Genomic DNA, 26338 nt, shown 5'->3' on the forward strand with positions numbered 1-26338 from the left:
CATAAACCAGTATGAGAGTGGTACTGATCATGTCATTTAACTGTATGAAAACAAGTATATTTTGCTAGGCACCAGAACGCAGTTGTATTATATTATGTTTAATGCTTTGCTTGCTTTGCACAAGTCTAGCAAGTTAATGCTTTGTTATCATGTGCTTTATTAGTGGTATAAATTTTAATTTTAATTGGAATTGATTACAGTAATAAAATAAAGGCTAAGTCTGTATTTACCATAGTTTTGTTAGACTTGTGGACGAAACGACAACTATCATTGTAATGTTCTTTGCTTGGTGTCTGTACACACTGGGAAGGCTTAAATCCACCCTACACACCAAACCCATAACCTTTGTATAGATAATACATGTGGTCATTTGTTATTCATGGTTGTGCATAGAGGTGGTGCCTTCTGCTCCATGTTACCGCATGTTAGGGTGTAAAATGGCCGCTCTCCATCGAGGGAAGTTTCAGCTGAGATTAGCTACGGTTGGGGGGGGGAAACAGGGAAGACAGGAAAGAGGAGAGAAAGAGAGAAGAAGCACAGGAGAAAAAAAGAGGATGAGATCCCATGCAGAGAGAAGCTAGAGTGGATTGAGTGTGAAAGAAGCAATCAGGTGCAGTTAGGCAGCCGCAAAACGAGAAAGGGTGAAGCAGAAGAAACGAAGGAGAGAAAAAGCTGTGAGAGGCTGTCAGATAAAAAAAAAAAGTCAGAGGTCTAGCACTTCTGTGGATTCTGCTGCAGAAAATATGCTTTCAAATGTGCGGGTTTCGAGTGTTTTTGACTGTGCTGCTTGCTGATGTTTGTGTGTCGAGTTGTTTCTGTGTTTTTGTCTCTGACAATAAATCTCAGGTTCTGCCAATACTGATTCCCACTGATGTCAAGGAGTAGTTATCAACATGCAGTAGATTTTACTGGTTGTTGGAACTCTTGTTTTCCTGCTTCTCCTTCTTCTCACTTCTGCAAAAGAACTACATGTGCACATGGTAACTTTTTTTTCCCTCTTTGAAAACTTTTGGCTGCTCCAAAGCTGTTTATGGAATCCTCAAATACCCATTTGACCTGTTTCTGTGTGAAAGTTTGTACGTGTTTGGTTTGCTACTAGTTTGTCTGAATACCTTGTGATGCCAGTAGGGGTCTCTGCCTCTCCACGTCACTCACCCGGCCACCAGTGGCATCCGCTGCGTTTGGCTACTCAAAGAGGCTGGGGCACAAGCCTGCAGTAAGCTCTTGTCAGTTACCGTCGGAAGTCACCAAAAATCATTAAAGGATGTTTTGATGTGTGGAGACTTGTCTGTCTCACTGAGTCATCTTCTGTTCTCTCTTTCTCTTCTGCAAACCCCTGTTTCCTTGACAACCAGGTGCAAGCAAGTAGACCTGTAGACAGGAACCATTTTCACATCTTCTTCTACATTTATGCGATGCCACTCCCAGGGATTGGGATTTTAAATGAGTTTTATTACACATTTTTAGTGACTAAACATGAATGTGAGAGATGAAGAACAAGAGGAGAAGATGAGAATTAATGAGTGCACAAAGTGTAATGAAATTTAAATGAAAATAGCAATAGGAGTTGTAACTAAATAGTCATTACATACAACGTAACCATAGTACCACTCAACTGTAATGCTTGTGTGAACCAGTTTTAGCAATTGTGAATGACTGTATAGTTTGAAACAGAATTACCTTAAGTGGGCAGTTTATTTTTCTATATACAAAGAAACTGACTCCAGTCCACAGTAGCAGTGAATATGTTTGTAGCTTACCTGTTTACAGAGCAATACAGATGCATACATAAAGGTTAAGATACGAATTTAATGGTTCGATAAGCTTAAACATGTTACTCTGGGGCGCTGTTATAGCTCGGTGAGTTGAGCAGGCAACCCATGTGCTGCAGGGTTATTACAGCTCTGGGCCATTTGCTGCATGCCTTCCTCTTGCTCACTCTCCCACCTTTCCTCTCCACAATTAACTGTCATAATAAAAGCTAAAGAAGAAAAAAGAAAAAAAAACATTATTCACAGATGCTTAATGTACATACAGTTCTGTGAAAAAAGTATTTACCCAATTCCTGATTTCTTCTTTTTTTTAAATCATCAGACAACCCAAGTAAATACAAAAATGCAGTTTTTAAATGATTTCATTTATCAATGGAAAAAAAAACTATCCTGATAACTCTACCTAGCTCTCTGTGAAAAAGTATTTACCCCCTAAACCTAATTACTGATTGGGCTGCACTTGGTAGCGAGAACTGTATTCAAGCATTTGGGGAGAACTGACACGTTATGTGTTATCTGAGAACACTGTAGATAAAATGTAAGACTGAGTTTTGTAAAACCTTGCCTGCTAGGTTTTATGCTAGTCAGTCATTCTAAACAACTTTAGCAAAGTTGTATAACTTAAAAGAGATAAAGAAAGAATCTGGAGGTAGCTGCTGTGATGTCACCTATTGGCTTGTGGACATCTGTACTGAAGGCCTAAGTTTGTAGTTATGGCTCTAGGTTCGTTTTGTGGAGACAGAAGTGACGGTCAGAAGAATGTGGCGTGCTATCAGCTAACCTGAACTACCTTGGTTAGCAAGGTGAAGCCAAAGACCGAAGGTCTGCATTACACACACACTGCTAGCATTGAAACAATACTAAGATTTCACTCACCCCTAAAATAAAACTAAGGAGGCAATGGGGACAGTCTTAGTATAGTAAGCCATATTATTTGTCTAAAAATATCATAAAAAATTCTTCAAAAGGCACAAAAATGGTAAAGAGTTTATAGAATGACTCAAACTAGCTCAGGTGGCAGTTAGCAGACAGCTGGCAGCTATCAGCTGTGTCAGCTATCATCGTTTGGCACTCTCCTGTCAAAGTTATAATAACTTTAACTTCTTGAAGGTAAGAGTTATATAAATTTTCACCCACTGTACAACTTTGCACAGTGTAAACTGTAAAATACAAGTTTGTATTTCTTTAGTTGTGTAGTCTGTGACACAACTTTTCCTAAAGTCTTAAATATCCAACCTTTAGGTAAAGAAGAAGCTGCTTTTGGCTGCTCCCTTGTCACTAGGACTCACCACAGTGTGTAGCTCTGTATGTTTGCTTTGTCAGTTTTACACTGGATGCCCCTCCTGATGCAACAAAAGGGATTTCTCTTTCCGGGTGGAATCAAGAAACTTCTCCAGTACACCTCCACAGGGATTTCAAATCAATACTTGATTTGTCTTTAGCTTTAATCCAGTTTTACAAAAGTTTTGAATAAGAATTACATCTACTTTCATACACAATCCACCATTTCCAGAGGCTCAAAAAATAATCGGAGAGTTGACTAACAAGCAGTTTCATGGCCAGGTGAGGCCTGTTTCCTTGGTATTTAATGACAAATGAAGCAGATGTAATAAGTTGATTCAAAGCCTTGAATATGTATTTTATAACATTTCAGGGTTAGATGTCAGTGCAAATGAGTAAGATCATTACACTTAAAACCACCAACATTGCCCAATCAACAGACTGGTTCATTCTTAAGAAGAAGAAATGCACAACAAAAGCGCTGAAAGACCACAGAAGAGTGCATGAATTATTTCTATGCATAAGAAAAACTTCACAACATCAGACCAAGTCAAGAATACTCTTGAGGAGGTAGCCATACTATTGTATGCTATTGTCATGTGTTCATGAACGGAAATACAGAGGACTTTTAAAAAAGGCGCAAACCACTGGTTACACTCACATCATCTGTCAAACATGGCAGTGGCACTGTTATTGATAATATGGCAGAAAGTGTGAATGACAGATCCCTTAAAATGCTGCAAAACTGACTGGAGTTCAGTTGTATTGTAGCTTCTGAATCCTCAGTGTCCAGGTCAGTCCCCTGATCTCAAGCCATTACAGCGTGCGTTTCATCTATTAAATACAAAACTGAAGGCAGAGAGACCCTCAAACAGTAATAAAGGAGGGAATTGAGTTTAGGAATTACGTATAAATAAATTACATAATAGTATTTCCTGACCTTGCTGCAGCTATGCTTCAAACCTCTTTACAAACCAGTTGATGCTGGTTATGTCTATGCTTTCTACACAGTTTTGACATGACATCTTCATACTGGCACTGTGAACATTTCCAGTAATAGTGGTATAGTCGTAACCATAGCGTCCCAAGCTGTTAGCTGTGTTCAACTGCCAAGAATCATGTGTCTCCACTAATTAGGGGTCACGTGATCTGTTTAATTTGGTAAGTTTTAGTGATTATTGGAATTGTAAAATTATAATCACGACTCAGTTTATCCACAGAAAAATAAAAACAAAGTAGCTATGTGATCATAAAGCAGATTTAACAATCTGTATAAATCACCAGAGGGGCTTTCAGACCAGCCAAGTGCATGCACTGTGCTATTATACCAGGAGAGAAGGGACAAAGCAGGCTATCATTTATAAATAGAAAGATTCGGCACACACAATGTCACGCTGGAGGAAAATGGGTCTGCTGAATTTGTGTTGAGTAAGCAGTGACTGGAGTTTTTTTTTTATTAGGAGGAAATAGAGCGTTTAATTTCATGCTAATTCTCAGCATTACAGCCAAATGTGATTTAAAAACTCCCTCTGCACTAAGTGCCAGAACTTTCATGTCTGCGTGCATGTGTATATGTGTGTGAGTAAGCAACACAGAACAGGTGGCCAGAGCCCCAAGTCCTCGTCTAAACCCTGCCCCTTCCTTCCTCCGTCAGCTGATGCGCTACGAGCTGCTCTCTCTCCTCCCTCCTTCATCCTCATCGTTCTTGTCTCATTCTGTCTTTATCGCTGACCAAATATCATACTTTCTTTTCCTCAGCCTGCCCCTGTTTATCCATCTCTCTACCCCCACTTTTTCTCTTGCTCTCCCGCTCCCTTTTTTTAATTCTTCTTCCCTGCCGTGTCTCATCCCAGGCTGTAATAATATCAGACTGACTAGTGGAGTGCTGTTGTCCGAGCGACTGGCAGAGGGAGCAGTACAGGAGTTTTATCTAGCCCTGCTGCACTTTTTGTGGACCAGGATTCTGAGGAATTATCCCTCCTTTCCACCATCCTCACCCCCTTTACCTAGTACTCCTCATCCTCTTCCTGTCTCTCATTTTAAGGGGTGTCCATTTGAAGGCTCTGATATGTTTAGCATTCACCATGAACCCTACAGTCAAGATCCACCTTCAGAATGGGACCCACTTTAACACCTACATGTACCAGGTAGGGACTCGGCATTCATGCACTGTTTGGATATTTCCAGTGAAGGATTGCCTTCAGCTCAAGTAGCTCACTCTGCGGTCTCCACATGTCCTTGCCCGAGTATTGATTTCAGTGCTGATGGCTCTTTTCTAGGTCTGAGATATGGCCTCCTCTCCACCTCCTCTTCCTCCCTCCTCCTCCTTCCTTTTCACCACTATGCCTCAATCACTCTGCAAAGAATGATTAATGCCTCGCAGTAAAGCAAATTGCATATTCGTTTAGAAATGTGGGTACACCGTCACCAACAGAGCTTTTCACTGGTTCATGTGGTTAGTAGCACGTTTTCAACTTCCATTGTTTGTGAATATAATAGAGATAGATATCTGTCATACACTGATTAGGAACTCTCTCTTTTTCTGTGACTGCTGTGTATGCTTGACTTGCCGTATGCTTGTTACGGCACGCGTGCAAGAGACAGACTCTACTGATGCGCAACAAAAACTCTTTGTGCTTCTCCTTTCAACCGAGCAGAGGAAGTATTCCCCTCTCATCCTTCCTCTCTTTCTTTTGTCCCCTTTTCTGGCACAGGTTTTGTTTTGCTTTGATGAAGAAAACTCTGATACATGAATGGATGCTATTCTGGGTTTAGGCCTTCAATGGCACGGAGGAGGAGGAGAGAAAGTTGGGAAACTTGGAGGGATTTGACACCTATTTGCACGCTGAATGTGATATTCTGAAACACAGAGACATGCCCGATGTGCCAGCTATGCCATCTTGTGCAATACAATACACCGTGCCATTTTTGTGCTCTGAAATCTGGCTGTTTTAAAACTTTTGATATGCATATTTTTACAGCAGACTTTCTCCCAGGTTTTATTTAAAACCCTTAAAAAATGATTTAAACTATTTTCACTTTGATTTTTATCAGTGTTTTAGAACACTACAAATCTGGGGCAGCTTTGCCCTGTTATTTCTAAGGTGCTTCGCCTGCACTTTAACATATTTCTGTAAAAATCCAGGTAAGCTTGTACATGAATTCTTTAAGAGTAGTTCTGAATACTGCAAATGGTGTAAATGGTGATGCCTTTGAAGACAACAACATCAACAGAAAGCTAGGTAGGTGCAAGGACTTATGGGAATGTAAATGTTTAAGATCAAAATGTTAATTTAGAAGTTTTTGTTATTTCAGTTCATTAAACTTTGATTGGAGTGGACGTGTAATATGGAATCTGGCAACTTATAGTAAGGTTTAATACTGGTCAACGAAAATGACCAAGACTCCTGTAGACCTCTGGCTAGATTTAATATGGTGGGGAAAAAACTACAACATTTCTGTAATTGTACAATTCAACTACAAAACATGGACAGGAGTATAAACTAATAAGCTCATTATCTAGATCACCATCAGAGCATTAACATAGTGTGATGGCAGCCAAACAGTTAACAGTATTAAGCTTCAAAGCTTGTATTCTACAATAATAGAGAGAAAACCCCAACAGTCAAAAGACCCCTTCTGACCAAGCACTTGCCGATAATGAGAGAAAAAACTCCCTTTTAACAGGAAGAAACCTCCGGCTCAGAACCAGGCTCAGGGAGGAGCAGCCATCTGTCGCGACTGGTTGGGGGTGTTCAGAGGAAGACAGGACAAAAGACACACTGTGGAAGAGAGCCAGACATTAATTCATTCATTCATTTCTTAGAGTTAGAAACTGTAAAACAACAATTTAACTTTGTCAAACTTATCCGCCAGTACTTTAACAGGGAAAACAGCGTAGGCTGAATTATGAGCAATTCAGCCTACGCTGGTGCAGTGGGACAGATGTATTTTAATACATGGCTGGGACAGATGTATTAAAACAAATCTGTCCCAGCCATCAAGGTTTGTATTGTTGTTTAGTTTCCACACTGTGCCTTCTGTAGGAAAACTTTTGGAAAAGTTTATGGTTATACTCGTGCCTCCAGAGCATCAGTCTGAGCTGGGATCTGTCAAGTGCTGCAGTCAGCTACTGCTGCTGCATCCTTCCCCAGTCTCAAGTGCTGTCTCGCCATCATACAGAAGGAAAACCTCTCAGCGGCTTTGTGCATGTTTGTGTTGTAGTGTGTGCAACAGAATGTATCTGCATTCATTTGATGAAACGTTGCATGCAAAGTTTGTCTGCTGCTCAAACACTTTCCTAATGAGCCGTTGCCATGGCGTTGGCAGCAGTGTGAGAGGTGGCGTCATGGCAACAGATTACTCACTGGCTACTTTAGGGCCAACACCCCAGCTAGGTGTTGTTTCGTCATGGCTCTCGTGTAGGTTCGCGCTTTTGTGTCTATATGTGTGTCTGTGTGCGTGTGCGTGCTGATTAAGATTTGCCAGAGGAAGGTCGAGTCCACCTTTCGGCTGTTTGCCACCTCGCTCTTCCTCTCTCTGCAGTGGTGAAGAGTTACAGAGCTGTGATATCTGAATCTCTCCAGGGACTCACTCATTCTCCAGTCTCTGACCCTGCATTCATCTTTGCTGTGGCATCCCTTGGTGAAATACCAATATTTACATCACAGTTGGTGTAGTGTCTTTCGATGTGTGCATGTGAAAGGAATTTAGTCAGCAGACATAATCTCTGATATTGTATTGCAGCTTACTTTTCTTTGCCTCTCCACAGCAAATGAACAGTTCTGTGGTTTAAATCTGAAAAGATTTATCCTCACCAGTGCATGATCATGAGTGTGTATTGTATAACTTTATGCAGAAAAAACACTTGATATCTTGGTGTATTTGCAACAGCTGTTCAGCTAGACTTTAGTGAACTCTATAGGCAGAGCTGAACTTTTTCACTGCTATTGCTCATCCACAGACAGAAAAGTGGGTAAACCAAAACTATTTATAGTCATAATGGTGAAAGAGAGCTGAATACTGCTGCTCGCTTATTGTTGCTTTTGTCTTTACCCTAGCTTTAACAGCTCTTCTTGATACAGCTGATCAGCTTACATCATACCATTTAAAAGGTTGCAAACAATAAAATAAAAGAAAATATGAAAAACAAAATAAAAATACAATTAATTTAGGATTCAAGATCAAAGAAGATACAAGAAGCAAATTAATTAAAGCAATTAAAAACAGAAGCTAAATAATTTACAAAAATGAATTTATCGAGGAATTCATTGTTAGGGTGCACTGTGTAGAAATCGGGGTGGTTGGAGAAAAAGAAAAACTAAACAGCAGTCATCCAAGTGCAGTATGAACATGCAGTAAAACGCACTGGACCAAGTTTAATATTACCCATAGCACTATAGCATAGAAGTGATGTACATTGGCAGTTCTCCAATGAGGGCCTCATATAGAAACCGTAGCATATGTCAGTCAAATCCCTTGGCCACAGAGACCATGCAACTTTTTCATATAAGATGCCGTGATGAGTACAATAAACATCACCACAGAATAAACCTAATGACATAATGATAAACAGTGTCCAAGTTGATGTTTAGAATGTGTATCTGTTTCGTAGAGATGTAAAATATATTCAAGCTGCTGACGTGCGAGATCATAAATTAGCATAAATGATATCACGTAACACAGCCCTGTCCTGTGAATCATGTGAATATGATGTGATGTGCGAATGTTTACAGCTTCACTCGCTTTCCTGTCTTGCTTAGTCACAAGTGTCCCTTGTTTCCTTTCCTTCCACCTGCTGATGCTCAGAGAGGAACTGCTTGACCTCAGCGCGTTCAAGCTCTGGCAAGCGTCCATTCATGTTTGCTTTGGCTTCACTCTCCTGTCTTGTAAATCCTGTCACACATTTTAGAAGTACAACTGATCAGTTTATAAATTCATTCTAAGGACACAGCGTCCAGGAGTTACCTGGCGATCAAGTGAGATAGTTTACATTTCTGTAAATTTTTGACTCTCGTTAACAAATCCCAGTTTGCCAACAAGCTGTGGAGACACTGATGAGAATTTAAAAAAAGAGATGGAAAAGTCACAGTGTAGTGGGTTAGTGCAAAATTGCCAGATTTTCACTGCTAGCATCATCCTGGTTCATTTATGTTTGTGGGCTCCTATATCAACAAGTATACTGTTAAGTGATATTACCAGAAGATAAATGAATTACACCTACTGTAGTCCAGGACATGTTGATGCTGTTTCAGTAGATTCTAAGATGTATAACTTCAATTTAAATCTCTTAAATCTTGGATGAAGTTATATAAGGACATAACACTGTCAAAGCAGATTAAGAGGGAATTCTGTGTTTTCTTTGAATATGATTGACTGTGGCAGTATGATAGCGTGGTACATGATGGTGCACTGTCATCTCACAGCAAAAAGGTCCGAGGTCTGAATCCACTGTCGGAGCCTTATCTGTGTGGTGTTTGCATGTTTTCCCTGCCTCTTCTTGGGTTCCCTGTGGACACTCTGGCTTCCTCCCAAAGTCCAAAGACATGCATGTTAACTTAATTGCTGATTCTGAATTGGCTGTAGGTGTGAGTGGTTTTCTGTGTTAGCCCTGTGACAGGCTGTACCCTGCCTCTTTCCCTTTGACAGCTGGGATTTGCTCCAGGCCCTCTGCGACCCTTAATTGGATAAGCATAAGAAAATGGACAGATGGATGGATTGAATATGATTGATGTATTAATTTATTAAGGATCACAGTCAGAGAAGGTGCCACGCTGGGTATTTTCACAGTGATTACATCAATAAGAATAGAAATTAAAAGGTCTACTTCATTACTTTCCAATCTCTTATACGAGTAACTGGGAAATTTAAAAGCCAAAGATCAGCCAGTGGAGAAAGTCTTGGATTCCCTTTATGTGGTGCAGAATACTAGAAAGCAGTATTCCCATGGTGTTGAGTGTATTAAGAGTTATAGTCAGTGCTGGGATTTGGTCTGATGAGCAGTACTTTTAACTTTAAGAGCAGACATGAAATACTGCATAGTTCACTGGGATACATTTAGAGAAATTAAAGAAAAAAAGAAGAAGGAAGGGCTCTTTCTACTGCTGCATCTGGAATGAAGAGTAGTGTGATGTAGTGTTGACAAGGTGTTAAGGTGTGAAGGGCCAGTATCTGTCATGATCAGGTCCTCTGAACTCAGAGTCAGTTTTCTCACGCAACAGAAAATAACTGGCAAGGTGAAATATAACCACGTCAGTTCTGATGACCACCTCCTAACCCCCCTCCCAGACACACACACACACACACACACACACACACACACGCACACACACACACACACACACATTATTCACCAATAAATTCCACAATCCCACAACGCTGTACCTTTGATGCTGAGACAATGACCATCCAGTAAAGTGAGCTCTACTATTATTTTGACATTGACTGTATCCTCCATATCTGTTATCATGGATGAGAGAGATGTGAATGAGCAGCTGAGGGGGCGGCCTCAGATACGGTTCAGGTGTGTGGTGTAGGTCGAGTCCCTATAGTACCGACCTCTATGCACGCTGCACACGTACAACGAAAACACAAAAATACACTCACACACAAGTAGAAAAGGATAACCGCAGCCGCAATAAATCTTATACAGCTTTTTTGAATTGTATGTGTGTGTGTGTGTGTGTGTGTGTGTGGTGGGGGTGGGGGCTCTTTTAGCCCTTTTTTTTATCTGACTCCACTCCAATCTTTTGCCTTCTCCTTCTCTGCACACACACACACACACACACATATACACACAGCATTTTTTTCATCCTTTAATCCCAAACTGCTTAAGGAAGGGAAGAGGAGAAATCCCTTTACAATGTCTGGGCTCAGCAGTGTTTGGTAACCACTTGCTATCTCACATTGTGGTTGGAGGCAGCCGTGTTCCTCCAGACACCCGGAGTCTTCTCTCTCGGCTCTATACAATATGCACCCTGACAGATGTCAAAGTTTTCGTCAGCATGTATTGTGCCGTTGTTTGGGAAACATTAACCTTTTCTTTTTTCTTTGTGTTTTGAGTGGTGAAGGTTATATAGTGCGTTTGGTTTTGAAAAAGAGAACAAAGTGAAAGGCAGTAACAGCAGTTAAAAGGAAGTCATTCAGCAGATAATGTGTTATATGTTACATATAGCAGGTGTTTGTTATATACTTTATAAATACTCCACATCATGCATCTGTATCTTTCCTTCATGTTGTTTGGCGGTGCGCGTTTCTCCCGTTTGCATTTTCTGTGTGTGTGTTTGCCGTTGTCTTTTTTACGTGTTGAGATTGGGCGAGAGATGAAGGGATGAAGAGATGAACTAGAAAACGCAAGAGGTTGCCTGTTGAGCCTTTTTTGTCATGATTGAAAGAGAGAGCGAGCTCTAACATCTGTTGGCGGATTTGGGCCGAGCACATGTCTATTGATGCACCCCTGTGGACCCTGTGGAATAAGGGAAAGTAAAATGAACAAGCTGACCCATTTTCCCCTTTCCTCTAGTCACTCGTTTCCTCTCTCGGTCCTATTCATTCGCTCCCCTCTGCTCCAAAGTCTTGTTTTTTTATTATTATTATAATTTTTTATATACTTTTTTGCTTGCAGCACACCAGACAGGGTAAATAGAAATGCAGAGATCAATATGTTTATTTATATATGGTGTGTGGGTTTGTTTTCAATGTATTATTTAGATAATCATTTTCAGCAATTCAGCTGGGTCATTATGGAAGAGCATCTGCCTTTCCTGCTGGATGTAATGTTGTTTTTTTATTTAAAAAAGTTTTTATATCTCATCTGTATGCTGGAGTCAGATGAGAGAATAAGTATTAAAAGCGCCAAGCAAAATTAAGAGACACATATCTTTTTTTTTCTCATGACATTCAAATTACTAATCCATGCAGACATGTGTTAAATATCACAAACGTGTGGCACAGTGGTAGACACTGGCAGAAAGAGCAGCATCATTAGTGTAAAGCTAAAGGTAAGACTGAAATGTGGGGCTAATTAAAAGTAATGAGAGCAGTGTGGGTCATCCCCCTACATCAGCTACTGACATCATTAGCCTCTTCAAAGTTTACAGTAACAGAACTCGGATAAAATTTCACTTCCCCACTAAGATGCATTAACCTCTTGATTAAAATTGAAATCAAACTTACAGGAGAAACAGTCCATCCATCATGCACATTAGTGGGCATAATGTAATTTTTTATCCCTATTATATTTCTCTGTAAAAAGGCTGCACGAACGTGTCATGCAGGGCTGCGTGTAAGCTGTTCACACCGAGACTTTATGATTTTTACAAGATTTCAAACATTGTTGAAAATGCAATGTGTGATATCTTTATTTATATTTACTCGTTTATCCTCTCTCATATAAATGTAAGGTTTTTATCTTATAATGCTAGTATAATATTGCAGAGGGTCTCTAGAGATTCTTCAGTAGTTATAATTTATCAGCACATCTGCTTTGCTGGTGAAGACCAGTGCAAATGGGGCATGTCTTGGAACATATTTTCACACCTGTCAGTGTATTGCCACTGTGGTGCCAGTTTCATGTAGGGCTGTAGTTGTGGAACATTTCCATTCTAACTTTAAAAAACACATCTCTTAGTCAGGGCTGGTGTTTTGGTCATCTGTGCAAAACGTGAGACCAGGAGTGCGGTGTCGTAGCTGCAGCAAGCTTCAGGACTTTAAAAAGCATATGTTTGCAAGTGGATGTGTGTGTGTTGGACAAGCAGGGAGACCATAAGCCGCTGGGTATTGGTTTGGACTACAGCCGAGCTCACAGGAAATGCCAACAAAGCACCAAGTGACATTCAGACAACATGGACAAACAAACGCACACACACTCGTGCACACACAGATGCACAGACTTCGGTGAACAAACAGCTATCCAATTTTTTGTTCCAGTGTGATCGATCGGGGAAAAAATATTAAAAATCAACTTCCAGCAGGAGATGTGTGTGCCACCGACTGGTTCTCTGATGCAGAGTGTAGCAGCAGCACTCTTAGTACCTCATCTAATCGAGTACATCTAATCGATTGCAGACAGAATAACAGAAAATCACAAAGGAAAGTGGATTAGATGTGGGGCTGTGAGACCAGGAAGCACCCTCTGACATAAGGATTGACTTCTTACATAGGTTACATTAACCATTAATAACACTAGTGGGGTGGGTGGCTATAGCTCAAGTGGTAGAGCAGGTCAGCTACTAATCGGAAGATTGGTCTGTGTGAATGAAATGTCTGTGAATGGTAGATAGAAGCATTTACATAGAGCATAGAAATAAATGCTTGTGTGAATGAGGCAAGTTGTGTAAAGTGCTTTGAGTGCCCAGTTAGAGTAGAAAAGCATTATATAAGAACCAGTCCATTACCATTTACCACTAGTGCATAAAAAGCCATGTGGTGACATATCACCTTTCCTTCCACTGATCAAAAGAGATTACAGTGAGAACCTGTTAAAGCCTTTCTTGATTTATCTGAGTTTAACAGGATGTGGACCATTACCTCTCAAACCAGTGCATGTGAAGACGTGACAGTATCAGAATTAGCATGGATGTTTTATGTATTATGTATATGTTATTATTGTGTATTATGGTTGTAAGGAGGTAGAATGAGCTGCATTGTGTTAACTCATATTCAGATTCATATACTCGTAAAGTACATTGTGAGGTACGGATAGGCCAACAGCTACTTTTGTGTAACGTCTACACAAACCTTTTCGCTGCTGTCATTTAAAGCACTAGTTTGCCCCCAAAATGAAGCACTGTATGGTCAGGTGAAACTCCATTAAAGTTTATGTACTATAAAAGAATCAAACTTACAGCAGAAAACCGCAGTTCTATGACAGCCATCTCACAAACTATTAAAGGTAATGGAGCCATATCTATTTACGGCGCCAAAAGAGCATAAAATATCCATCAAATTTATAACGTGTGGGACATTTGCGGTGGTTTAGAAAGGGAGCGCTGATATCTCTAGTAGATTTGGAGACGTCTATGGCAGTAGGAACAGAAAAGAACACTTTTTGTATTAAAATTTCAACTTTCAAATGTGCATACACACGCTAACATTGTTAACAAGCCAGTTAGCTTAGCCAGTTAGCTTAGCTGAACAATAAAGACTGAAAATTGTTTTAAAAAGCCATGCTCTATCCAAAATTATGAGCAATAAAACATTTTTTAAAAATTTAAATCTTTATCCTTTAAGCTCGGGTCCTCTACCAGTGGCCTGCTAGCTTGAGGGTCCTGTATAGTATCTTTGCTGTTCCTTGGACTCCGCTCTTCTGGAGATTTCAGATGTCAGTCCTGGGATCTGCTGGAGCCACTCCCAGCCCTTGGTCATTCTCGAGCTTCTTGTGTTCCTTCTTCCTGATACAGAAAGAAGCTACATCTATCGACTGTTAGATTGACTGTTAGCTGTAACTTTTTAAAGCTATCATATCAGGCTTTGCTTGACAAGAAATGAAAAGCATGTTTCCCAAAATTCCCAAAATTCAGCCTAATGTTTCAGCCTATTTTATGCATCACTCCTCCTCATAGCAACTGTGTTATTGTCTGTGCTTTGTTACACGTAGCACAAGTGGCCTAAATGTACAAAATGGCTGAATATAAGAAGTCTTAAAGAAACTGAGTGGATCGCCCAGAAACCAAGCATCGAGGCACTCGTTGTTCAAGGTTTTCAAATGCAGCTTTAAAGGACATTCAGTTCTTGCAAGTGCGTAAAAGCTTCAGTGAAGTGTATAGCCTTCTGTCAGTAACTGAGGTTGGTGTATTATGAATGACAGCTGTAGGTGTTCTCATTGTTGTCAGTTCTCTCATTTATAGAAATGACACTTGCAAGAACTGAGAGACTTTTTCACCGTGGAACAAACTTGTTGTTTCATGAGAAGTTCGTAATCTTATCTGTAGTAGCACTGACGTGACCCCACCAACGATACAGCAATGTAAGGGCCAGAAAATTACCCAGACACTGAGGTAGGCAGAGTGGCACAGCTCACATTTTGTTTATTCAGCTCAGATAGTGCTGTTTTTGTACCTAGTGTGTCATGGAATTTCCAGCCTCTTAGACAACCTCTTATCGCAGATGCACAGAAAAAAAATTCCCAGACATCATCTCTCACACAAGAACACTTTTCTTTTTGGAGAAGCCACCCTAGACTGCCCATTTTTTAAGTGTGCCCTGACATCCCCTGCTGATAATGTGTTCCTCTTGTTTGTGCTCGTGTCTGGCCACCAAACAGCTCGGCCACATGCACACACTCTTTAAAAACGAGACTGCAGCTGGATTCGTGCTCAGTTAAACAAACGCACTCAGCCATTACCTCGATCAGTGATACAGTATTAACCTCTGTATGGGTGTTGTGTGTGTATTTGTTGTGTAGGAGTTTGCCACCCTCACAAAGGAGCTGAACATATGCCGTGAGCAGCTGCTGGAGAAAGAGGAGGAAATATCTGAGCTGAAAGCGGAAAGGAACAACACCAGGGTATGTGTATCTATGTGTGTGTGTGTGTGTCTTTGAGGGCGTGCGTGTGTTTGACGCTGATGAAAACAAACAATGTTTCTGGAATTAGTATTCTCTTTGGTCATGCATACATTGGTGTGTGTGTGTTCGTGCCGTAGCTGCTGTTGGAGCACCTGGAGTGTCTGGTGTCTCGTCACGAACGCAGTCTGAGAATGACAGTGGTAAAAAGACAGGCACCCCCACCATCTGGAGTCTCCAGCGAGGTGGAGGTCCTCAAAGCTCTGAAGTCGCTCTTTGAACACCACAAGGCTCTGGATGAAAAGGTGGACTCTCTCTCTCGCTCTCACACACACACACACACACACATAGTGCATGACTGAGGTTAGTTCTGACAAGTAAATGACGAATTTAGAAACTTGAGGACACAATATCTTAACAGTTTCTTGCTTCAAATTTGTCTTTTAACAGAATTTTTGCCCTTTTTCACTGTTTCTTTGTTATTGATGAACCTCTGTTTAGGACAAAAACAGACAGTGGCTGAAGTCATGAGACTTCATTAGGAGATAACAGCAGTGGCAGCAGAGCTGGACAGCAAATGGATGCAGATGAAAAATAATCTGACTCTATATTAATATAAAAGTGAAAACTAAAAATCAGGTAGTTTAGATTGCTTTGCCTTGAAAGCTTAAAATAACTGATTAAATGTGTGTATGGTGTGTTTGGCAGGTGCGAGAGAGGCTTCGGGTGGCTCTGGAGAGGGTTGCCACCCTGGAGGGGCAGCTAGCAACTACCACACAAGAGGTGAGTAATGCGTATCTATGTGGAGAGTTTTTATGTGCGTGTGTGTGTGTCTATGTGTGTGGTTGATGGTAAGTAAAACATCTGCTCAATCCCTAGTTGACATCTGCTAATGCCTCGAGTGTGATCAGATATACAATTTGCATATCACGCTGTGTGAGAGTCTCTGTCTTCTCAACCCTCTGTTCATATACATAAAACATCTATATCAGGGGTGTGAAACATAGGGCTCAGGGGCAAGAATTGTCCTTCCAAAGACTCCAGTTCTGCCCAATTAGGCTTTGGGAAAGGTGAAGGAGCACATAGATTTAGAACTTTTAACTCTATTTTAATACGTTTCCAGCTTTTTCTATTGATAAAGACCTCCCTCATTGTTTTTCACTACCTACTATACAAATATCTACTGAAAAATTTGTCCTCAGCAACCAGATCTTTTAATGTAATTTTACACATTTATCATGTAGACAAACTGAGACATGCTGCTGAAATTGGACTTTTTTTCCTCGTTAATACTTATCGGGATTAAATGTGTAGCTAAATGTCTTTTCACTGATAGAAAAGGGGAGTTTCACTGGTCTGGCCCACTAAAGATCAAAGTGGATTGTATGTGGCCCACGATGTAAAATGGGTTTGACATTCCTGATTTATATATTAAAAGGTAAACAAAGAACAAATTCTTAATTTGATTCAAAATCAAACCTTTTTACTGTAAGTTGCACTGATCAAAGAGTCTTATTTCAGTAAAGCGAATCCTCCTTCGCGCCTCTTTTCTTTTTTGTTTGAGCGTTATTCATATTTGCAGATATGTAAAACATGAGAGATCTTGTTGTCTGGCAGCCATGCTTTCCTTTGGGAGGCTGGGTTCTGTTCTTGGATCAACTAAGTGACAAGAAAAGTAAGTACGTTTATTCAGTGTTCTTTTTTGGGTCTTTTTAATCTACATTGCAGTTGAACATGGTGAGACAGAGGAAGGATGGTGACTCAGTGGAGCGAACAGATGGATCCAAACCTACATGGAAGGTCTTCCTGGCTGTGTGATTGTTTTTCTGCTATGTGTTTTATTTTGTGCCTGCTGATAGTATTTGTCTGCCCGTCTGCTTTTGTATCTCCTTTCTGTCTTCCTCCTACACAGTGACCCACACATATCTATACACAAAGGAGCCTAAGGTAGCATAAATCTTCCTTTACCTTTCTGATTGCGGAAAAGGATTACTAACTCTTGCCCTTCATTCAAGCCTGGTTTGAGGCTGGGGCTCAAACAAACACATGTGTGACTGTGAATGGATCAGATAGAAAAAACAAAGATTTAACAGATAAAATAATGAAATCCAAAAAAGAAATGTATCAACTTTTTATTAAGAAAAAACAAAAGCATGGAGGATAGGCATGGAGAGTGGGGGAGAAAAGAAGAGAGAACTGGCTAGAGTGTGGCCATTAGTAGGGTGAGTGCCGTTTAGATGTCACAGAGTGTGAACTGTGCAAACACACAGTCTGTTAGGACATTTATCGATGACACCCGCTGCACTGCTGACAGCCACTGCCCTGCAGTGTTGCCAGCACGTTCTCACTCCCATCTCATTACATGCAGATGCTTTGTCAGGAACCATTTCTTGCTGCACAAGGGGTACCCCCATGAGAGCGTTTTCCATTGCACAGGACCACCTAGAGTGTCAATTTCCCACATGAGGAAGAACAAAAGCCAGTCATACTGATGACAAACCAGAAAAGTTTGACTGCCGCCTGGTACAGTTTTTTTCCTTTTCTATACCTTTGTTTTGGTTAGGTTTAGGCATTAGATTATGCGACCAGGGATGTTTCACCACATCCCTTTGACCTTGTCACATCCGCGACTTCTGTGTGACCTCTGCTAGCCCACCCTGCACTGTGAAAAACGCCGCTAAAGTGCGAAGCCGACGAGTCCTGACAAGTTGAGCGTGAGAACGGACTGATGTTGCAACCAGCCCTCAGTGAGGAATATTTTTATTCAAGGCAGCGCAAAATTAAAATGCTGTTTTCAGCATTTACTCTATCCAAGAACATTACAGGGTCCTACACAGTGATAGTGACAAACTCTCAGTTCGTGAGTCGTACCACGCTGTTTTACAGTCACAGGGAGCCACTCATGGATCCCCAGGTGTGCCATATTACACAGTTTCACACTATTTAGCCCTATTTCCCCGGGCATTTATGTGAATCTTTACGTTTCTGTAAGGAAGTCATGTGCAGGCAAAATGGAAACACAACGAAGCAGAGGGGGTCCTACTAACTTTGGCTGCCCACTGCGTTGCTGTCTGAATGTGTCCCTGAAGATTTGTTTAATTAAGAGCCTGGAATTAACTGCACTCTGAGCTTTGGAAAGAAGAGAAACAACATCAAAACAACAACATGGCAGCCTACCCTCACATAACCCAACCCTGTATGCATAAAACCCACCACTTTCTTATCTAGGTCACTCAAAAACTTTATCAGCTCTAAAACTCTAAAACAAGAACTTTATCAGATACCCTCCAAACACAGCATGTAGATTTGCATCTGTGTAACACATGAGATGCATTTTATGTGAAAAGTGTATATAATGATGGATCTGCTAATTGCATGTGTCTACCTTACAGAGACTTCCCAATGGCTCTATAGATGCCCACGATGACGGCAGCAGGGCGTCTGAGCTTCAGGAGCTGCTGGATCGGACCAATAAAGAGCTGGCTCAAAGCCGCGAGCACTGTGCCACTCTTAACGCCCGCGTCGCTGAGCTCGAGGCAGAGCTCGCGAATGCACGCAGAGAACTGAGCCGCAGCGAGGAGCTGTCAATCAAACAACAGAGGGAACAGAGAGAGGTGACAGTAAAGGATGGAGTCAAAAAATGTGCTTTGGTTCTGGGAGCAAGCAGTGGGCAGCAAAAATGTTCAACTTTGCAAGGAAGAAAAATTTTAATAACATTCTGCTGATTTATGAGGAAATGTCGTGGACCTACATTACTCCCTATCTTGTTATTTCACTAAATAACAAGATTTTTCTTATGCCATTGAGGTCTCAGTCCTTCAAAAAGACCACATTGCATAAAGGCAGATAGATTTGTGTATTGTGGATGTAGCTATTTCAAGTAATTAATTAGAAAGAACTTTTTAAAGTTCATTACATTTTGGGAAAATATATATAAAATATGTATATATAATACACATTAGTGACCCTTATTCCACCAATATATTTAATATACTTCTTTAATATTTAATAGATTTCTTTTCAAAGCAACATTAGTTATGCAATGAATATTAATATCAAGAAAATTTATTATCATTATTGCAAAGTTACTATTAGTTAGAATATTATGCAAAACAAAAAACTTTGCTTTTCTCTAATAAAACTTTTATTCCAAGTGTAATCTATGTTATTATATTAAAGCTTCCTTTGACTCTAGTATCAGTTCATTTTATGTATCAGTAATTTCGAGTAAACATTATTTGTGTTGTATTTGTATATATGAAAAAACTCTGGTTCTGAGTCATATTGAAACCAATAACCAGCCAGTCCTCTCCAACATGTCCTGTACCACAACCACTCACCGAGACACATCCTGGAGGCATCCTGATCAGATGCCCAAACCAACTAAACTGTCTCCTATTAGTGTGGAGTAGTGGCTGCAGTCTGAGTCCCGCTAAAATAATAACTAACCTCCTCAGCCTTCATTTCTCCCACTTGTATCCCTGGTCTTATTATTTTAGTCGCCAATGACCATAGGTGAGGGTGGAATATAAACACAATTGACCTATAAATTGACATCAGCACCAACCTGCCTGTTGGTCTTCCCCTCCACCATCACCCCACTCGTGAATAGGACCCTAAGATACTTAAATTCTTCCATATGATGTAGCAACTCATGCTAGACCTGGAGTGTGCACACCACCCTTATCCATCTGAGAGTCATGACATAATAGTCAGCCGTGTTACTTCTCATCCAGTGTTTCACACTCAGCTGCAAACAGCCGCAGTGCAAGCCGGAGGTCACTGTCTGATGAAGCTACCAGAACCACATCATCTGCAAAAAGCAGAGACAATATTCAAAGACCACCAAACCCTCCACCCTCCACCCCTGGCTGCCCCTAGAAATTCTGTCCATAAATATTATGAACAGAATCGGTGACAAAGTGCAGGCCTGCCTGCTCAGTCTGACTTACCGCTGGCAATGCGACCCAAGCTCTTGCTGCAGCTGTACAGGGACCAGGAACGACTGGAAACAACTTAAAGCTAATCAGACACAGCAGGCAGTTATAGCACACAGTTTGCCACAAGCTTTGCTCGGGGCAGAGCTATGACAGGAGGATGGAGCAGTTGCTAACTTTCCGTCTGTGATTCAGGAGAAAAGGTGGCGTTTTTTGTGAGCCGATATTCCAACTAAGTGTTGAACATACATGAACGAGTTTTCCTCATTCCCAAAGATGATAAATCCAGCAATGGAGTCTTTTTTCTTTAAAATAACTGACAGAGTTCCCATACATTTCCTGGATAAAGTGTTTTCCTTTAATTTAGGAACCGTGGCAAACTGAATACTGAGCAATAAATCGGTATACTATCTATCTGGTTATACACAGGGGAGGAATACAGTATAAGCAGTAAACAAGGATTACTTAGCAGTCACTTCCATCTTGGTCCACCGTAGCAGCGTAGGCATTTTGATCAGTCTACAGTTTAAGTTTGCTTTAATGTTTAAAAACGCACTGATGAAAACCTGGAGATGGATAAAAACTAAAGCTTAGCTAAAAACATTTGCTCCCTGCATGTGTAGTAGACATGATCGACTGTTACTATATGACTTGATTGTTAATGTTGTGTTTCTCCGCCTGCAGAGAGAAGATATGGAGGAGAGGATAACGACATTGGAGAAACGCTATCTGGCTGCTCAGCGAGAGACGACACACATCCACGACCTCAACGACAAATTGGAAAACGAACTGGCCACCAAGGACTCCCTGCACCGACAGGTAACACTCGGCAGCATTAGCCACACACAGTTAAAAAGCCAACAGTCTGCATAATGAGCTTTATTACAGGCTGAGTGCATAATTGTCATTCAGAAACATGCATTTGTAGATAATTGTTTTTTTTTTAAAAAGTTAAGTGGAAATAGATGATACATGAATAGTTGACCTGCTTAATGTCACCTTCCGAAACAAAGAACGCAGTACGCATTTCTGTCATAAACAGCTATTCGATCCGTTTGTAAGAACATGTTTTCATTCCTCTGCTGTGTTCAGGCATCCTTGACTGTTTTACAATGTTAATGTGTTGTTAAGGGATACCAGAAATATCACATTTATTTTGATACGCTGTGACATAAGTGTATTAATTGTGCATTCAGGCTTATGTGTGCTGTCTTTATTTCTTTTTTCTTCTAAAACACTTTTAATATTTCATGCCTCGCATCTGCAAAAATACATTTAAAGTTTGGGAGAGTATTATCGTCAGTGAGTGAGCAATCGAAACACGCTGCTCCGAGGTTCATGTGTAGTTCAGGGTGAATCTAAGTTCAACTCCACATGGGAAACACCAGCAACATCCTCTGTGAATGACCATATGTTATGTCCTTGCTACTCGCTGGCTGCGCTAGACTGATTACACCTCTCTTGTGATTGCAATAATATCACTCGTGTGTGTGTGTGTGTGTGTGTGTGTGTGTGTGTGTGTGTGTGTGTGTGTGTGTGTCTGTCAGAGTGAGGAGAAGGTGCGCCAGCTGCAGGAGATGCTGGAGATGGCAGAGCAGAGGCTGGCTCAGACCATGAGGAAGGCTGAGACACTGCCAGAGGTAGAAGCTGAACTGGCACAGAGAGTAGCAGCGCTCTCCAAGGTAACACACACACACACACACACACACACACACACACACACACAAAGCTATAGAAGCTTTTGCAAATGTTACTGATATAAAAAGATTCACATGGCTTACAAATAAAAAACATAGATAAGAATGCAGGAGAGCAGTGTTCTTCTTGAGGCAGTTGTACAGACATGTGCGTGTCTCCCCCTGCAGGCCGAGGAGCGCCATGGCAACGTGGAGGAGCGGCTCAGACAGCTGGAGTCACAACTGGAGGAGAAGAACCAGGAGCTAGGAAGGGTGTGTGTGCCTGTGTGTATGTGTGCAGCAGCCCTGCAGGTTCTCTCTGACCTCTCACGATAATGCGTGCACGTGCGGGCTGATGCCCCACATTAGCTGGATGCCTTGACTCTTGGCTCTGTGCTCCCTCATGCATACATGTACATACGCAAACACACAGGAAACACACATTCAAGAAGAGTTCTTCATTTTCCCGGTGCACTGTTGCATGAATTCAAACCAAATCCACATATCTTGCTGCAACACATGCACACACCCCCCTCTTCCCTATAAGACTGATTGGCTGCTATCTTTAGACTCTGAATAATTCACGCAAGGCTAATTTCTCTCTCTCTCCGTGCGATCTCATGACTATATTTAGTAAAAAGAGCTTTCTGAGGATGCAGATGGGTGTTTGTGTTTCCCCATGTCAATTTAGGTGAATTAAATTACTGCAGAGCACATATTAAGCAGAGCGCTTCACGTTTAAGAGAAGCCATTTAACCCCCCCCCCTTTTTTTATCATGATGTAAATGACTGTAATTAAATCATTCAGACTGTTAGATCCATTGTTGGCCAAGAAGACCTATATCTGGCAGCTGGTGATCTAGGTCTAAATACACACTTCATCCTTTAATCCGTGTAGAGATGCTTGATTAGCTGCATAAATACACCCACGTTGAGTCTGTATCAAAGAGAAAATTTGATGATGTCATTCCCCTCGTCTGGTTTCTCCGTCTCTGCTCATCAGGCTCGTCAGAGGGAGAAAATGAACGAGGAGCACAACAAGCGTTTATCTGACACTGTGGATCGTCTGCTCACCGAGTCCAATGAAAGGCTGCAGCTACATTTGAAAGAACGCATGGCTGCCCTGGAGGACAAGGCAAGGCCTGTGCACACGCGCTCATCAAAGCAACAGCATCATCTCATATTGTTGTTGTTTATGGTTCACAAACCAAATTAATGCACAGTACAAGACATGTTCTTCTTAGAGGACAGATCTGTTCAGATGCAGGGTCATGTCTGTTTTTTTTTCTTGTTTTGTTTTTTCTCAGAACGCTCTCATTCAGGACCTCGAGAACTGCCAGAAACAACTTGAAGAATTTCACCACACCAGGGTCAGTATGGCGTTGGTGAATCACCTAAAAACCATTAAAACAAAACCCACAATTGTCTTCTTACTTCCAACATTCCTGCCTCATAATAACCGGCGACCTTTGCAAAAATACAATTTTCTTGTCCATGTGTCTTGAGTCTTTTAATTTCATACAAATTTTAGGAGGTGATATGAATCAAGTCATGTTATGGATTAAATTTCCCACAACCATACAAAAAGTAGCTGAAATGACCTCCACTTTAAAAACTAGCTAACCACCTTCAAGAGTTAGTCAAACCTATTGGGAATATTTGCTATAAGCAAGGCTAATTTTGGCGTGGCACAGTAACCTGGAAGATTTTGTTACTTTCACACAGAGTCAGGTCAATACGCCTCTATTTTTCTTATACTTAGTGCACAAACAGCCAATATCCATTTAGTACTTTAATGCATCTGGGCTAATTAGTTGTTCTAAGGCTAAGCACACATTTTTCTTTAATACTTAATAGAATATTCATCCTTGATAAAAAGCTAGACTTTTTACTTGGACTTTTACTTAGCCTTGGTCTTGCTATTTTTTGCTTAAGAAAAAAAATCTATTGTCCATAATGCCTCCATTTTTCCTTTAGGAACGGCTGATTGGAGAGATTGACAAGCTAAGAAATGAGATTGACCATTTGAAACGCCGCAGTGGGGCTTTTGGAGATGGAACTCACCCTCGGTACATATAGCTGCGTTCCTCTTCGTTCCTCTGTCCTCCCTCATACCACCATTTATACTTTACCGTACTATCTGTCATTTTTTCTGATCTGTTCCACGTATAAAATTACAGATCTCACTTGGGTAGCTCCAGCGATCTTCGCTTCTCCGTAGTTGAGGGCCAGGATGGCCACTACAGCACAACTGTGATCAGGCGGGCACAAAAGGGCAGGCTTTCAGCGCTGCGAGACGACCCGAACAAGGTGGTTATTGTGTTTTTTGGGTTTGTTTTTTTTTCATATCCCCAAAGAAACCACACAGCTCCTTGCATACACACACACACAAACATGATTGCAGAGATCGAGATCTCATTTCAACTGCTCTTCTAACCACATGCAGCTGCTTACGGGTGCTTAATCCAGGTTCATATCTGCTTTGCTAGTAAGTGTCAGTGCTTGGCTGATGTGTGATGATCCTCATGCCTAACTTCCCATTTTCTACTAACCTCTGTGTCTTCCTGTCTCTCTGACGTGCTGCCATGGACATGCTGTGTGATGTAAGTTTCCTGTTCATCCATTTATTCTCATAGCTGGCCACAAGTGTCATATAGTGATTTTTAAGTGTATTGCATTTAATCAGGACTCATCCATGCAGCACATTCTTTATGTATATTTATATGTGTTTCTTTAAAGGGTTGTGTTTGTGTTGTATTAAAAATAACCATTGTTGGTGTGCGTATGCCAATGTGTATATGCTCTCTTTAGGTGTGTGCGGTGTTTGAACAGGACTACCCATCTCTGCGTGGGAGCGTCAGCCACCTCCTTGGCAGCGACATCGAAGCAGAGTCAGACCTGGATGATGATGTTAGCTCGGCCCTGCTTTCCCCCAGCGGTCAATCAGATGCTCAGACTCTGGCCCTCATGCTGCAGGAGCAGCTTGATGCTATCAATGAAGAGATAAGGTGGCGTATTACAGGCACATTACATTGCAGCTTCAGTCCCCGTGGGGAAGTTGGGATCAGTGCAACACCAAGAAAAAAGATACAGATAGGAAAAGTTCACAATACCAAATACAATACCAAACCAGCTACATGAAAAGGAACATGATGATGACTGTGCAACCAAATAAAGGTGCTGAAAAAAAAGGCCTGGAGTCAGACAGAATGCACCATGACCGATAGAGACATTTTATTTAGAGTCATCTCAAGGTCCCCATACTGTAACGTAAAGACCCTATAATAATACTGATAGAAAATTAATGATCCACTGATCCCCTATGGGCAAGCAGTAGTGGAAACAAAAAAACTTCATTATAACAAGAAGACACCTCCAGGCTCAGGAACAGAGGCCGTCTGCTGTGACCAGTTGTGTAGACGAAAAAGCAAAGAGAGAAAGGAGCGCACAAAAAGATAACAAAAAAGCATAAAGGACAAAGCACAAACTACACCAGAGAGAAGGCACAAAGCTACTGGCATATAATAAATGCACTGACAGTGAAAGAGAGGAAAGCAGAGGAGAGGAGATGCTCAGTGTATCATGGGAGGTCTCCAGAAGGCTGACTCTATAGCAGCATAACTGACTGGTGTTTCAAGGTCATCTAATACACACATAATGGAAAGTTTGATCAAAATTACGTCTTTTAATCTTAATATTAAAAGCATCAGGGAAGGTTTAGCTCTGAAAAAAAAAGGTCTGGGCACTGGTTCCATGCAAGAGGATCGCTGAAGGCTCGGCCTCTACTTTTGGAACCTCTATGAACCACAACTAAGGCTGCTCTATTGTAATAATATGGTACTATGAGGCTTTTAAGATGTGATGAAACCTGATCATTCAGGACTTTGTGAATTCAACTTCCTGATTAAAAGAGCTTTTAAAGAGTCAACGGATAAATGCAAAAAAGAAAAAAGTGAGAAGTATAGTTTTGAGTAAATCATCAAGGTGGAAGGCAGAAACAAAATGCAATTACTGTATACAAAAAATAGACACAGAGATGATTTCAGGTTCACTTATTTTTCCTGCTGAAACAGGATGCTATTTTCTGTTTCTTTTTTTTAACAGTTTATACTAAACAAGGTCCTCCTTTCTGACACCTCACAATATGCTGCAGGAAAGAAATTGCAAAGT

The 26338-nt window shown here is 41.0% G+C and overlaps 1 protein-coding gene across 8 annotated transcripts in view; it reads left to right on the forward strand.

The window, feature by feature from the left end:
- The window catches only part of ppfia4 (PTPRF interacting protein alpha 4), a 65855-nt gene that overhangs the window by 30163 nt on the left and 9354 nt on the right, over window positions 1–26338 (forward strand). For 5 of the 8 annotated variants that reach the window (XR_001224007.3, XM_013269176.3, XM_019358783.2 and 2 more), the window contains exons 3-15: window positions 15457–15558; window positions 15696–15860; window positions 16264–16338; window positions 17284–17355; window positions 18948–19169; window positions 21177–21311; window positions 22040–22174; window positions 22358–22441; window positions 23172–23303; window positions 23476–23538; window positions 24146–24237; window positions 24349–24478; window positions 24980–25176. Coding sequence is in view for 7 of the 8 variants with exons in the window: in XM_013269176.3 (XP_013124630.1) it covers window positions 15457–15558; window positions 15696–15860; window positions 16264–16338; window positions 17284–17355; window positions 18948–19169; window positions 21177–21311; window positions 22040–22174; window positions 22358–22441; window positions 23172–23303; window positions 23476–23538; window positions 24146–24237; window positions 24349–24478; window positions 24980–25176 (1604 nt within the window). In the remaining variant the exon portion in view is untranslated. Of the gene's footprint in view, window positions 1–15456; window positions 15559–15695; window positions 15861–16263; window positions 16339–17283; window positions 17370–18947; window positions 19170–21176; window positions 21312–22039; window positions 22175–22357; window positions 22442–23171; window positions 23304–23475; window positions 23539–24145; window positions 24238–24348; window positions 24479–24979; window positions 25177–26338 lie in introns of those variants that run through there. The other 3 variants (XM_019358785.2, XM_013269178.3, XM_019358784.2) reach the window with 2 other exon arrangements.

The sequence above is a fragment of the Oreochromis niloticus genome, linkage group LG5 (genome assembly GCF_001858045.2).
Source record: "Oreochromis niloticus isolate F11D_XX linkage group LG5, O_niloticus_UMD_NMBU, whole genome shotgun sequence".
Lineage (NCBI taxonomy): Eukaryota > Metazoa > Chordata > Actinopteri > Cichliformes > Cichlidae > Oreochromis > Oreochromis niloticus.